Genomic DNA, 14,162 nt, shown 5'->3' with positions numbered 1-14,162 from the left:
CTCTGGGAATGGGGTTACTCCAGTTAGTGGTTGACCAGCCACTGTGCATTAGGATCGAGATTATATGCAAATAAACTGTGGCAGCGCCGACCGTCCGACCTCTGCTGGAGTGGAGAGATGTACTTGCGATAATTTGCCAACTGCAGTGACGCACAAAGGCCAGCACGTGGAGCGTGCAGATCTCGTCGGCATATCTGACTGCCGCCAGCACCCGGTGTGCTTTGCCAGTCGGGGTGGAGACCGCGCCGCACGTTGTACTCACATTGCAGTTCGCTCCGAGAGAAACTTCTGCTCAGGAAATATTACTTCAGACGGTAAGTGTACCAATTCTGAACGAATCTAAGCTCCCTTTCTGATTTTCTTGTTTGTATATTTTTAAGTTGTCAGTCTTTCAAATGGTCCGAAGCTGCTTCCTTTGTCTTCCGATCCTGTCTACAGCTTCTCATTTCTGTACACACATTACAGCCCACATCCTTAAAAATTCATTTTTCATGACTGACTTATTCCAAGTCACACTAAACCAATTCACTCTTCAGGCGAAAGTTTTTCATAGGTTTTTTTCTTCTGCAGCAGCAAATTTGAAAAGGCTCTAGTACTCCTTGTCCTGTTTGCTAGTCCATATATTACTTCCATACTCTGTTCTCCAGATGTACAGTTCCGGGAGCTGGCACACAGTTTTAATTCGCCAGTAAGTTTCATACCACCGCACATTCTTCTACAGAGTGAAAAATTCATTTTGGAAACAGTCTCCTCACACATACATTACGTCAGAACACAAGTTCAAAAACACTGAAATTAGTAGATTTTGTAGAGGTCACCACATATAAATATGTGCGTGTGGAATAACTGCATATAAATCCACTGGGAAATTTTAAACTCTTTATGAGGCATATGGATTCGTTACTGTACTATATGTTAGAGAGCAACAAGCAGTTAGTGGTCTGTGGTGATTTCGATGTAGAATTTCTGAAGGATTGTGGCACGAGAAATTATGTGAATATCTTATATGGATCCTACAATTTGATCTTAGTAATTAACTTTCCAAAACAGATGGATAGTGACATTAGGACTGGTTGGTCATGTTTTCTCCGATGAAGCTCAAAGCAAGAAAATAACTATATACCCAACAAGAAATGCTCTTTCTGATCATGATGCGCATTTAGTTAGGATGAATAAGATAGTGTCTTACACTAAGATTCTCCTGAATGGAAATCGGAATATTTAGTAATTTCAGGACAAATTTTTTGAGGAGTAGTTTACAGCTGATGGCCTGGGATAAAATTTATAATGAACCAAGAGTTGACATAAAATTGAAGCTATTCCATGATAAATTCATATAATTATTTGAAAATACCTTGCCTCGTAAACTGATCAGAAAGGATGTTAAACAGCCACGTAAATAACAATGAATCACTAGATCAATTAAAGTGTCTTGTGAAAAGAAAACTGGAGTTATCAGTTGGCAAGAAAAAGGTAGAGATCCTTCAGTAGTTGCATGCTATAAAACTACTCAGAATTACTAAGGAAAGTTATTAAAAATCAAGGAACACGCGAATTATGTCATACATCAGTAATTAGTATTGCAGACTTTCCTCTGTAGCACTGCATCTCAAAGGCTTCGATTCTCCACAGTTCCGGCTTTCCCACAATCCACGTTTCTCTACCATACAATGCTCTGTTCCAAAAGTACACTCAGAAAGTTCTTCCTCACATTAAGTTCTGTGTCTGATACTAGTAGACTTAACTCTGTATGGAATGCAGCGAGAGGAGAGACAGGACAAAAGGCCACAGAGTAGGATAATATTACTACTGTTTTAAAAGGAAGGGCTATAAATGGTCAGTCACAAGTAGCCGGTATGAATAATTATTTATTGAATGTAGCAGGAAGTATAGGGACAAGCAGCTCAAGAGAAAACTCAAAGCAATATGTTGGAAAAGGAACTCACATAAAACTCAATCATATAGATCTCTCACATACTTCTTAAATTAGAAAAATTCTCTCACAAAATAAAACGTCATCTGCATTTGGTGGTGTTCCCAACAGAGTGCTAAAGACTTGTTCCATGTGATAATCGCTGCCTTTTTTGGAACATGTTATGCACCACTAACTCAGGATATTTTTCCAGAAATATAAAAACATACCATTGTTAAACCCCTCTATAATAAAGATGATAGTAGACGTGCCAATAACTACAAACCCGTTTCGTTGCTGACATTAATATCTTCAGTAAATTACAGTTACAGAAGAGTTGCTCAGCTGAGAATGCCATATACACATTCACCCACCAAATTTTGCAGTCATTAAATAACAAAATAACACTGCTTGAAACAATATTGTCCTTGATAAACTGTTTTATGGAAATGATAGTATAGACAGCCAGTGGATAATGTCATATCTAACCAAAAGAATGGAGGAAATTATACTTCGTAATTCAGCCAATGTAAGCAGGGGCGATTATTCTGAATGGGAAAAAAATCACTTATGGGTTTCGACAAGGCTGAATCATAGGTTCAATATTCTTTCTCATGTATGTAATCGGCCTTCGTTCTAATGCCCACAAAACACAATTACTTCTTTTTGCAGATGACGCTAGTATTGTAGTCAACTGAAACGTACATATAGCAACAGAAAAAAACGTCTTAAAATTTTAATTGAATGGTTCTCTGCAAATGGTCTCTCCTAATTTCAAAAAGAACCAACATATCCATTTCTGCCCATGTAAAGGTATTACGCCAATGGTAAGTATAACACGTGAAAAGTAAATAACAGCTAGGGTGGTGTCCATATTGATGAGAATTTAAACTGGAAAAAAACATTTTTTGAACAATGAAACAACTTATTTCAGCCTTATTTGCAGTTCGAGTCATTGTAAACCTTGGGGAGAGACAAACCAGTAAGTTAACATATTTTGAGTATTTCCACTCAATAACGCCACTAGAATAATAATATTTAAGAAACAAAGTCTTCGTTCCTCAAGAGTAACAATAATATGTGGTGCTCATTCAGTACCATCTTGTAGAGATCTATTTAAGGAGTTAGGCATTGCCGGTCGGTGTGGCCGTGCGGCTCTAGGCGCTTCAGTCTGGAACCGCGTGACCGCTACAGTCGCAGGTTCGAATCCTGCCTCGGGCATGGATGTGTGTGATGTCCTTAGGTTAGTTAGGTTTAAGTAGTTCTAAGTTCTAGGGGACTGATGACCACAGATGTTAAGTCCCATAGTGCTCAGAGCCATTTGAGCCAGTTAGGCATTTTCACAACTGCTTCGGTGTATATTTATTCCCTCATGAAGTTTGTTGTAAATAATTCACTACAGTTCAAAGGGAAAAATGATGCACATAATTACAAATCCAGAAGAAAAAATGGCATTCATTATTCCACATTAAGTTTGTCTTTGGCGCAAAATGGGGCACATAATGCTGACGCCAAAATTCTTGATCACTTACGCAATGATGTAAAATGTCTGACGTACAGGAAAGTTAAATTTGAAAAACTAAAGAAGTTTCTCGTTTACAATTCCTTCCATTTTGTAGATGAGTTTTTTTGTAGTGTGTAAAACGTGGTGTTTAGGAATTAATACTTCACATCAGGACTGGAAAAAATTAAAGCGATAAATATAAAGAGGAAAACACTTCTAAATGATCAGCATGTATTTACGCATGAATGTATAATCTGAATGCAAAGTGCCTCATTCCAGATCATTACTATTAATCGTGCAACTGATCCATGGAACATGAAACAGACTACCTAAAATCATAAAAGAACTCACTCCAAATCTAAAAATGAACATAATGCTCACTTACATAGTATCCGCTATAGGCGCGTTCATCCGAAACTGCTGGAACTCTTCTGCTCGTTGGAACTCTTGTGCTGGCTGGAGCGCTTCTCAATCTGGAAGTCTTCTGTTCGCTGGACTCTGCCTTGTTTGGCGTTTAAGGCTGTGTTTTAGGCTGGTGTTGTTGGAACAATTGGGCAATAGAAATGTTTTGTATCTTTCGTGAATAAACGACGATGACTCACCAATTCTGCACATTATTATTGCAACATACACATACAGGAAGACAAGCTGCAGTAAGACCCAGGATTCTCTTTCCTAGCAGAGCAGTCTACGTCCCAATGATTTTACGTTAAGTATTGCTTTTGCCAATAACAGAGAACTGACTCTGCAAATACAAGTCTTTTAGTTTTTCCGGATGTTTATCTGGAAGTGGAGGAAACAAAGAAATATGTGCCTAATTCTGTAAGTGCAGACATTACTATTCGGTGTAATTCTTAACATGTGAAGACTATCTCATCACATCGGTAGTAAGTGGAATGCTTCCCAATGTGGAGGGAACATTTCAGTTACTCGATGCGTATGACACATTAATGGACAGACGAAATCAGCTTGCACTGCACATCTCTCCGTAACTTACAAGGCTCACAGTAAATATTCATACTTAGATGATTTTGCCCTTTTCCCGGCAACTTTTCATGATTCTGTCATTACAGTGTGTTCCTGGATATCTCTGGTAGCCAAACTGATCTTCCCACAGGTTGGCTACTCCCAGTCGTCCTATTATTCTGCGGATAATTAATGTCGGTATTTCACAAACACGACATCTTAAAGTGATGGTACGGTAATACACATGTCAGTGTCTGCCATTTTGGAATTGAAATTATTACATTCTTCTTGAAATCTGAGGGTTTTTCTCCGGTCGCATGTATTTTGCGCACCAGCTGGAATAGTTCTGTCATGGCTGGCTCTCCTTATAATTCAGAGGTAACGTCGTCAACGCCAGCGACTTTTTTCGACTTCGGCCTTTTATGTGCTCTGCCTTCTCGCAGTATCACATCTCCTATCTCGTCTTGAGATATTTCCTTTTTCCTTTCTATAGTATCTTCTTCAGGGTTTTTTTTCTCGTATAACCCGTGTATCTCTTTCAACTTTCCCTTCTTTGGTTAATACTGTTAATCTGTCTGAGCTCTTGATTTTTGTATAGGTGCTTCTCTTTTCTCCAGAAGTTAACTTTCTGTAGGAGGCATCTATCCTTTCTCTCGTCTCGTACACTTCTACAGCCTAGCATCTGCCGTCTAGCCACTTCTGCTTAGCAATATTGCCCTTTGTACCAGTCTAATTTTTTAGACGTCTGCCATCTATTTTGCCTGCTTCATGTACTGCATTTTTAAATTTTCTCCTTTATTCAGTTACATATAATATTTTTTTGTTATCCAAGGATTTCTACTGTCACTTCTCGTTTTACTGTTTCAGTTGGCGTCTCTATTTCATCTCCTGAAGCTACTCAATCGTCTTCTACTGTGTATTCCTTATCCTGTTTCAATCAATCGTCGCCTTATGCTCCTTTTCTGGCTCTTAATCTTTGGTTCTTTTAATTTATCAAGTCTCAGCTCCTTAGTTTCCTACCTTCCCGCTATTTCTTCAGTTACATAACACTTAAATTATGATCAGAGTCCACGTCTGCCATTGGAAATCTTTTGCAGTTTAAAACCCAGTTTCGAAATCTGTCTTATTATATAATCTGTCTGAAATCTTCCGGTCTCTCTAGGTTTCTTACACGCACACAACCTTCTTTCATGATTCTCAAACCTAGTGTTAGCATTAGGCTGTAGCTATGCTCTCTGAAATCTACTTGAAACTTCTCCTTAGCTTTGGCCTACGTGATATACTACCGTTGAGTTACGACTGTTTTCATACGGTTTCATCCGCCTAAAATGGAAATTTTTTCTAACTTTCATGACAGTGCGTAGGCATACATGTAATTTTGTGATGTTTGTGATGACAACAAAAAAAAAAAAAAAAAAAAGACTGAAGCTGACGCTCAGTGCTGTCAAATTGCCTGTTCGTCTCATATAGCACCAAGGGGACCCCCGAATTTAAGGTACGCAAGCGACGGTCGGTTCGCCATCGACAGTGAAGCCACTGTGAACAGTTCTGGGATTTAAATCCAGACATTGTCGCCTAATTCGATGATTAGTAGGTTCACGCCCTCACTTTTTCACTCTCTATGGTCGGGATACTGGTGATGAAAATGAATAAGTTATATTACCAATCAGATTAATAGGATTTACACTGCCTGACAAAAAAGTGTAGCAACCAGAAAGGAAGAAGAAAACAACATGAAACTTTGTAAGTTGAGATGGTATGAAACGTTATTTCAACGAGTAAAGAACCGAGTCAAATTTACAAAGAACTAAAAGAGCTAGGCAGCATGAGCCCACTTATCAGTATGACGTTGGGCTCTATATGTGTACTGATTCAGTTGGGGAGGGTGTCATAAAGCTATTGTACCTTCTCTTGAGGCAAGATGGCCCACAGATGTAGCAACTGGTTCTTGATACCTTGGATACTAGCACTGGACGGAGTTGGGGTTCGTGCTGGTCCCGCCCACGATGTCAAGGGAACAGCAGGTAATACTGTTGACCCCATTAGCACCTCAATATCACGCAGACAGTTCATAGAGACACGTGCCATTCGTGGCCGAGCATTGTCTTGTTGAAAAATGACACCACAGTACTTTCGCGTGAGAGGTAACATACGAGGACTATTGATGGAAGAACTGGACCTCTAACCACTCAGGTCGCCACCATACTCGTCGATGATGGCCATCAGGGATAGTGCAGAACCGAGATTTATCGCTGAGCACAGTTTGACGCCGTTCACCAGCAATCAGTGCATCCCGGTCACGGCAGAGATTTGCGTCATAGTGTTAATGGCAGCCTACGCATCAGACAGTAATTCTCTGGTCAGGTTGCTGCTAGTCTCAGACCAATGGTTGCAGAGGGTCCATTATTACTTCTCGGGTGGCCGGTGCAGATGTGGTGGCGTTACAATACTTGATGCGCAATACGGCGCTCTTCCCTTGTGTGGTCAGGTGTGGTCGACCGGAACCTTGACGAAGAGTATGCGTGTCCTCGTGCTCGCATGCAGTTCTACCTTGGGCCACTGTCACATCTAAATGCGCCACAACTCTGGATGTTGTACCATTCGACCAGCCAACCAAATGAAGACCCACAGTAACGCCCCCTTTAAAGTCTGTCAGGTGTTGATAACAGGAGTACGTGACACCTCCGTGTCCTTCACAGTAACCACTCAGCATCTGATTTGTTCACCTTCCCTATATACCTTACCAAGCCTGATAACACTAAACACGTACAGTATAGCACCAAAGCTCTCTGGTGGCCGTTCTAACTGTCACAGAGAATTGCAGTTTTAATCATTTACATGATCGCCGACGGTGTGTAAGTGTATGAAGTTGCATTGACATCTGACAGTGTCTTCTGGGTACGTCTCTTTTTGTCGGGCGGTGTATTATATAGGCACACCACTTATTTTTTTCCACCACTAGGACTCAAGCTGGCCAACTCAGAGTCGAGCGACAAGTCGCTATCGTTCGTTGGCAATATTGGCTGTAGAAACGTTTTAGTTGTTCACAAATGCCGGCCGGAGTGGTCCTGCGGTTCTAGGCGCTACAGTCTGGAGCCGAGCAACTGCAACGGTCGCAGGTTCGAATCCTGCCTCGGGCATGGATGTGTGTGATGTCCTTAGGTTAGTTAGGTTTAATTAGTTCTAAGTTCTAGGCACCTGATGGCCTCAGAAGTTAAGTCGCATAGTGCTAAGAGCCATTTGAACCATTTTTTGTTCACAAACAACTGCATATGAATTGTGATCACGGGCTCAGAGCAGCAGCATTGCTACGTAGTGAGTAGTCAAGCGTGGCAGGAATAAGAAATGGGTTGTCGATATTTGATAACAGTTCGAAGGACCTTAAGGATATGTGATTTCTATGTGACTGACAGCTGCATTTCTGAAGAGTTTGAGCGTTGCCGTAATTATTATGCGACGACGATATTATTGAACTTAGCCTCGCGAGGCCGTTATCGGAGACACGCGGTGATGAGGGGGTTGGGTTGGGTTGTTTGGGGAAGACCAGACAGCGAGGTCATCGGTCACATCGGATTAGGGAAGGACGGGGAAGGAAGTCAGCCGTGCCCTTTCAAAGGAACCATCCCGGTATTTGCCTGGAGCGATTTAGGGAAATCACGGAAAACCTAAATCAGGATGGCCGGACGCGGGATTGAACCGTCGTCCTCCCGAATGCGAGTCCAGTGTGCTAGCCACTGCGCCACCCCGCTCGGTCGGTGATGACGTTATAGCAAATAAGTACAGTGGTGACTAAGGAAAACGCAAGTAATTCTATTTAGTTGTGCATATACTATCAAGTGTTTCAGCGTGTCCTCGTGAAATATCGCGATAAAAACTCATGATAAGCCGACCGAAGTGTCCTCATTCCCAGGTGCAGTAATGTTGTGGTCGACTAATACAATCTGGAGATTGCGTAAACCTCAAAGCGTCAACGGGACCCTAGAGAACAGCTACAGCATGCTAGTCGAACGTACCGTGCATGGTAACATGATACGTTTGGCGTCAAGTCCATGAGGCTGATGGCCCCTATGCAGGCCATCAGCGGATAACGTACGAGTTTTGGTATCCATACATGGCAGCATTTTGGGCCTCTGATGACGATCAACGACTTACCGATCGAATGGATGTAAGAACGTTACTCTGTCTCACAAACGAAAGTGGCTTGCGTTTTTCAGACAACATACGAAAGTGTTCCATACGAGCAGTGCATGGCTTAGAATGCCGCAGACGTTTCATTTTCTCAGTAGGAACAACTGGGTAAAAAAGTGTATTCTTTCAGTAGAGCTATCGCTTGTTTGGATTAAACTCCTCAATTTCGTCCTGTTGTTTCATACGTTGTAGCAAGCAAAATGTTATTTCTTTCACTGACTGAGGAGACAAACAAATTCACAGTTTTGTCATAGATTACTCCGAATCTCCTCGTCAACTTTTATGATAGAATGTTCATAGTAAAACTATAGTTCACGATCAATATGATGTCAAAGCATGTAACCTTACATTCGGGAGAATGCAAGATATTACGGTACTGCTGATTTAATAAACTTCAGTGTGCTTGGTAGGGTGTTTCACTTTTGACTGCAGCGTTGTGTTACAGACGAATTACGGACTCTGCTTCTGTAAAGTATTTCCGCTATTCAGTTTTCATTTGCTCTAATATTTTCATGGATAATATCATCTGAACATAACATAGATACTGCGGTACCTACGGATTTTTCCTTGATAAATTCCTTCCAAATACGTTCTGTAATTTAGAAATTTCAGAACTTTCAAGTACGTTAACATTACCTGCATGTCAGTCATATTTCCTGGTTTCTATGCTGAAAAGAAATTCGTTGTACTTACATTAGCATTAGACCCATATCTATTTCAACAAGTCAATTTAAAACACCATAGTAATTCTAACGACAGCTATTATGAATCCTTACCTCAGATATTACTACCCCTTTCATTATAAGGTAGGGGTATGGGCAACGATTCATTGTGCATGTCACGTTTTAAAGCTGGCAGCGAGTCATAAAACAATGTTCCCTCAGTGCACTTTGTGTGAATAAATGCGAAAATGGGACGTGTATTTCAAATGTTAGTCCCTTAAGAAATCAGCCTAGATGCAAATCTCACTCAATTTTATTGCTAAGAGACAGGATATATTGCTGGAACATTTGGCTGCAATGCAATACCTACTAAAAACTGTTAATCATATAACAACATACTGTGCGATTTTGTCTTTATCAGTAATTTAAGTCTTAAATTTTGAAGAGAAAGCTTCTCTACTAAAATCCCTGGAAACTGATGTAACGCGTTGTCATTTTGTGTAAAGTGCTGGTAGGTAAAGCTATTTTGTGATCGCGCGCAAGTGGATAACGTATCTTTGTGTGTTCTCAAGCCCAAGGTGGTAAACAGACATTCTAGATAGCTATTAATTTTGGCCCTGTAATACCGCTAATGTTAGGTGCTAATCGTCTCAAATTAATTAGAAATTCTGCTGTGACATAACAAGAGTGCACAAACTGATATAAATGAGAGTTTGGAATTTTTTCCAAAATGACAACACAACTTCTCCCTTTTTCATTCTACATTTATTTTGTCACTACTTTCAGGGTTCAAGTGATACATAACTAGCAAGTTCAATTACTTTCAATTCTCAACAAAATAATTAATATTTGGACATTGAATATGTGATTATTAAATCTTTATCTCTATATATGAGAATGTTGTAACAAGCAAAACAATCAAATCTTCATCAGTGAAATTTACATCTACGTTGTCGTAGATTTTCAATGGACTAAGCTGGTGGAGAATGAAATTTTATCTTTTAAACTAATCAAACTCTCATGTACTCAGTGGAGGGTATGTTAGTATTCAACTCTTGAAATTATATATTCAAAGTGTATGCAAGCTGGAGTGAGCAAACTCTCGACTCAATATTTAACGTCGCCTAATGAGCGTTGGTACATTACCAATCGGGAAGCCGGCCGGAGTGGCCGAGCGGTTCTAGGCGCTTCAGTCTGGAACCGCGCGCCACTACGGTCGCAGGTTCGAATCCTGCCTCGGTCATGGATGTGTGTGATGTCCTTAGGTTAGTTAGGTTTAATTAGTTCTAAGTTCTAGTGGACTGATGACCTCAGAAGTTAAGTCCCATAGTGCTCAGAGCCATCCATCAATCAAATCGGGAACTGCGGCGGCGTTGTCTCCGTGCTGGATCTGAAACGCTAATTCCCTACTCTGACCTTGACTGAATCACTCAGTCTCAGCTTTCCTGCATTCCGTAGAACGTTAAACTTTCCCTAGTCGAAATAATGGCTACTGCATACTCGCTAAGGGATGGAGCGACGTGCACAACGCTCTGCCCGCAAAAATATGAACTACCGCTTTACATCTGTTGCCACGATACGTGAAGCGTACTGCCCTCACTTCGCAGACGTAAAGGTCTTACCTGTGTTTATTTAAAAGGTATTATATTGTTCTGGCCTTATTTCTTTCTGCGCTGCAGCTGGGCCTTCTTTTGTTAATGTTAATTGGAGTTTCCCAATACCATTAGCCACGTGCACAGTCCGCCTCCAAACTGCGTTCACTTTATCTCATTTACGCATTCCCCTGTCGTTATAAGGATATATATTGTTTTGTTATTCGGTACATGAGATTATTACAATTGCTTCCTGTTAGCAATATAGAGCTATCTTTTGGGGATTTTATTCTGTATCGTAATTATGAAGCTCATGTAAGGTCCGAAAAATGCGAACGCCTTACACTGGGAGTGTACTATTGTAGTCAGCTAATGCTTAAAGTATGTATGAAGAGTGGAATTCTCGCTAGTTTGAGAAAAAATTCTCAAGTTTTTGCGATTCTCACATTTTATGATGGTAGGTTATCGCTGTTTAGTGAACTGGGAATAAAACACACACTGCGTGCATCTTAAATAATAAATTAAATGCAAAAGAAAAGTAATTATGTATGTTGGACTAAAATCGGTGTCTCATGTAACAAAAGTGTGTTTGGGATGGTAATCGTCAGTTCCTCATTTTAATAATCAATGTCTGGCTGTTGCAGATATGACAACGCTATGGAGGCTCGCTTTGGTAACAGTCCTACTGTTGAACACCGCAGCAGGTGACATTGATTACGAAGACATCGTGGTAAGTTCATGGCTTAGCGGCAGCGACGTCACCATTGATACTCAGTGTTTAATGTACAAAGCGTCATTAAACACTTGTGAGCTGGACTTTAAACCAAAGAAACGTAGAAAATATAAATACCCATAGATCTCTCCGTCTGGTTGTGCATGTGATTTTATCATTTTTGTAAACAGAAATTTAAACTAACTGATCGACGGGAGAAATCCAACCCAGTATGGGCTTTTTATTCCGGGTCAATTTCTTCAGACGTCTTCCTAAAGTGTAATTTTGTGTTCCATGGCATCGTGTTGAAATTTACGTTAATGACTGCTTAATCATGTCTTGAATACACACTCGACTGACTTATCTTTTCAAATCGCGATTGTCGCAGCTAGGTAAAGAAACCTACACATATGAAGAAATACTGGCGTATGACGTAGTTGGTCGCTTGTTTCAATGTTGCACCTATTGTTACATAATGAGCAATATTTGTACAAAATGCGTCTGACAAGTTCTAAGGGAAAAATTAAACGTTAGTTACAAACAAAAAAGATTTATAGGCTTCAGAGCAATCACCATTAGCTACAAATTCTGACATCGGTTGTAAAGCTGTTGCATACTCTCAGAAAACGCTTCCTGTGGATATCCAACATACTGGTTGGTGGGAACGTAGGCACATAGAGTAATAACGTCCGCCCCTGGTATCTGAGTGGTCAGCGCGACGGAATGTCATACCTAACGGCCCAGGTTCGATTCCCGGCTGGCTCGGAGATTTTCTCCGCTCAGGGACTGGGTGTTGTGTTGTCATCCCCCTCAACACGCAAGTCGCAGAAGTGGCGTCAACTCTAAAGACTTGCACCAGGCGAACGGTCTACCCAACGGAAGGCCCTAGCCATACGGCATTTACATTTTTTATAGTAATAACAATAATTAGCTGCAGTTATCGTGTTATAAGTTTTATTACATGATGGATTTCGAGGCCTCATGCCTCATTCTCAGATGCACCTGAGCACATAGTAAAAACCTTTTTATAAGATTACATACATCAGTGCACGTATGACGTAACATAAAATTTCTTGCAAATTATACGTATAACGGTTAGTTTACAAATTACATATTTTATTCGCTTACAAATTATATGTTATGCTGTATATGCACTAATGTATGTAATATTAAAAAAAGTGTTTTCTGTGTGCAATGGTGCCACTGAGCATGAGGCATGAGGCCTCGATATGGATCGTGCAATAAGAGTAATAACATATCTGCAACCTGAGGCTATTTCATTTATTGCTTCTAGTGGAACTGCTCGTTGCACAGTGGTCAGCCGTTGTTGGACATCAACTACGTCTGCGAGTTCGACTTTCCCGCTCAACCGAAGATTATGATCTTCAACACCCTCATTCACCAGACTTGACGCCGGCGGACTCCTTTTTGTTTTCCCTTCAAATTAGCCATGAAAGGTGTACGCTTCATAGACGCACCTTTTGCAGTAGTTCATTACTTCGCAACTAATCACTGTTGAAAATGTTACGTATAAAAGGGCAGTCAAATGAAAACGAAACAGACGGAAAAAAATAGTCAGGTCTGAGTGGGACTGGCGCTCTGATGGTTACTTGCAAACTTAATTATGTGTATAGACTGTTCAGCCATTCCGGGAGATGAGAATCTCGACGATTTTTGCCTACTATCGACGTTAATACTGGCAAGATATTGGTCTCAGGAATGATTTAATTTTGAGTTTGAAGTTGGATAACAAATAACAAAAGAAAAGTTTTTCTTGTAATAAATTAAAAATTAACAATTCTCTTTTTTGTCCTTAACTTGCACTGTGAAACATAGCTTCTTGCCAAAGTTCATGATTCTAGATCAATTAACTTAAAAGCTTAACATTTTTACACCACCAAAGAATCTTAGATCTCAGTATATGATATCAATTTCAATTTGATATCTCTACTTGTTCCTGAGAAAAAAACTTTTTAACAGACTGGCGGAGAGAGATAAATTAAAAAGTTTTCTTTCGTTTTATATAATTGCAAATTAACAATTTCGTTTTCTCCCGTCCAGTCGCACTATGAAGCCTTTCTTCTTAAATGTCATGATTCTAGGGCAACGGGAAGTACTCTTACAAAATAGCATTTGATGAGTGAGTTTGCAAGTATCGAAATATGTGACAAATGGCCATACACCTGAAGAGCCAAACAAACTGGTACACCTGCAAAATATCGTGTAGGGCACCCGCGATCACGCGATCACACGACGTGGCATCGACTCGACTAATACCTGAAGTACTGCTGGAGGGAACTGACGCCATTAATCCTGCAGAGCTATCCATAAATCCGTAAGAGTACGAGGGGGTGCAGATCTCTTCTAAACAGCACGTTGCAAGGCATCCCAGATACGCTCAATAATGTTCATGTCTGGGGAGTTTGGTGGCCAGCGGAAGTGTTGAAACTCAGGAGAGTGTTCCTGAAGCCACTCTAGCAATTCTGGACGTGTGAGGTGTCGCATTGTCCTGCTGGATTTGTCCAAGTTCGTCGGAATGCACAGTGGACATCAGTCGATGCAGATGATCAACGTACGTGTCACCTGTGAGTCGTATCTAGACGTATCAGGGGTCCTATATCACTTC

General features: G+C 40.6%; 1 protein-coding gene across 1 annotated transcript in view; it reads left to right on the top strand.

The window, feature by feature from the left end:
• The first annotated feature begins 233 nt into the window (after window positions 1-233).
• The window catches only part of LOC124722099 (MAM and LDL-receptor class A domain-containing protein 1-like), a 339,161-nt gene continuing 325,232 nt past the window's right edge, over window positions 234-14,162 (top strand). The window contains exons 1-2 of the mRNA XM_047247296.1: window positions 234-314; window positions 11,469-11,554. Of these exons, the coding sequence (XP_047103252.1) occupies window positions 11,471-11,554 (84 nt within the window). The 5' untranslated portion in view covers window positions 234-314; window positions 11,469-11,470. The remainder of the gene's footprint in view (window positions 315-11,468; window positions 11,555-14,162) is intronic.

The sequence above is a fragment of the Schistocerca piceifrons genome, chromosome X, assembly GCF_021461385.2.
Source record: "Schistocerca piceifrons isolate TAMUIC-IGC-003096 chromosome X, iqSchPice1.1, whole genome shotgun sequence".
NCBI classification, from domain to species: domain Eukaryota; kingdom Metazoa; phylum Arthropoda; class Insecta; order Orthoptera; family Acrididae; genus Schistocerca; species Schistocerca piceifrons.
This window is presented reverse-complemented; position numbering and strand designations above follow the sequence as displayed.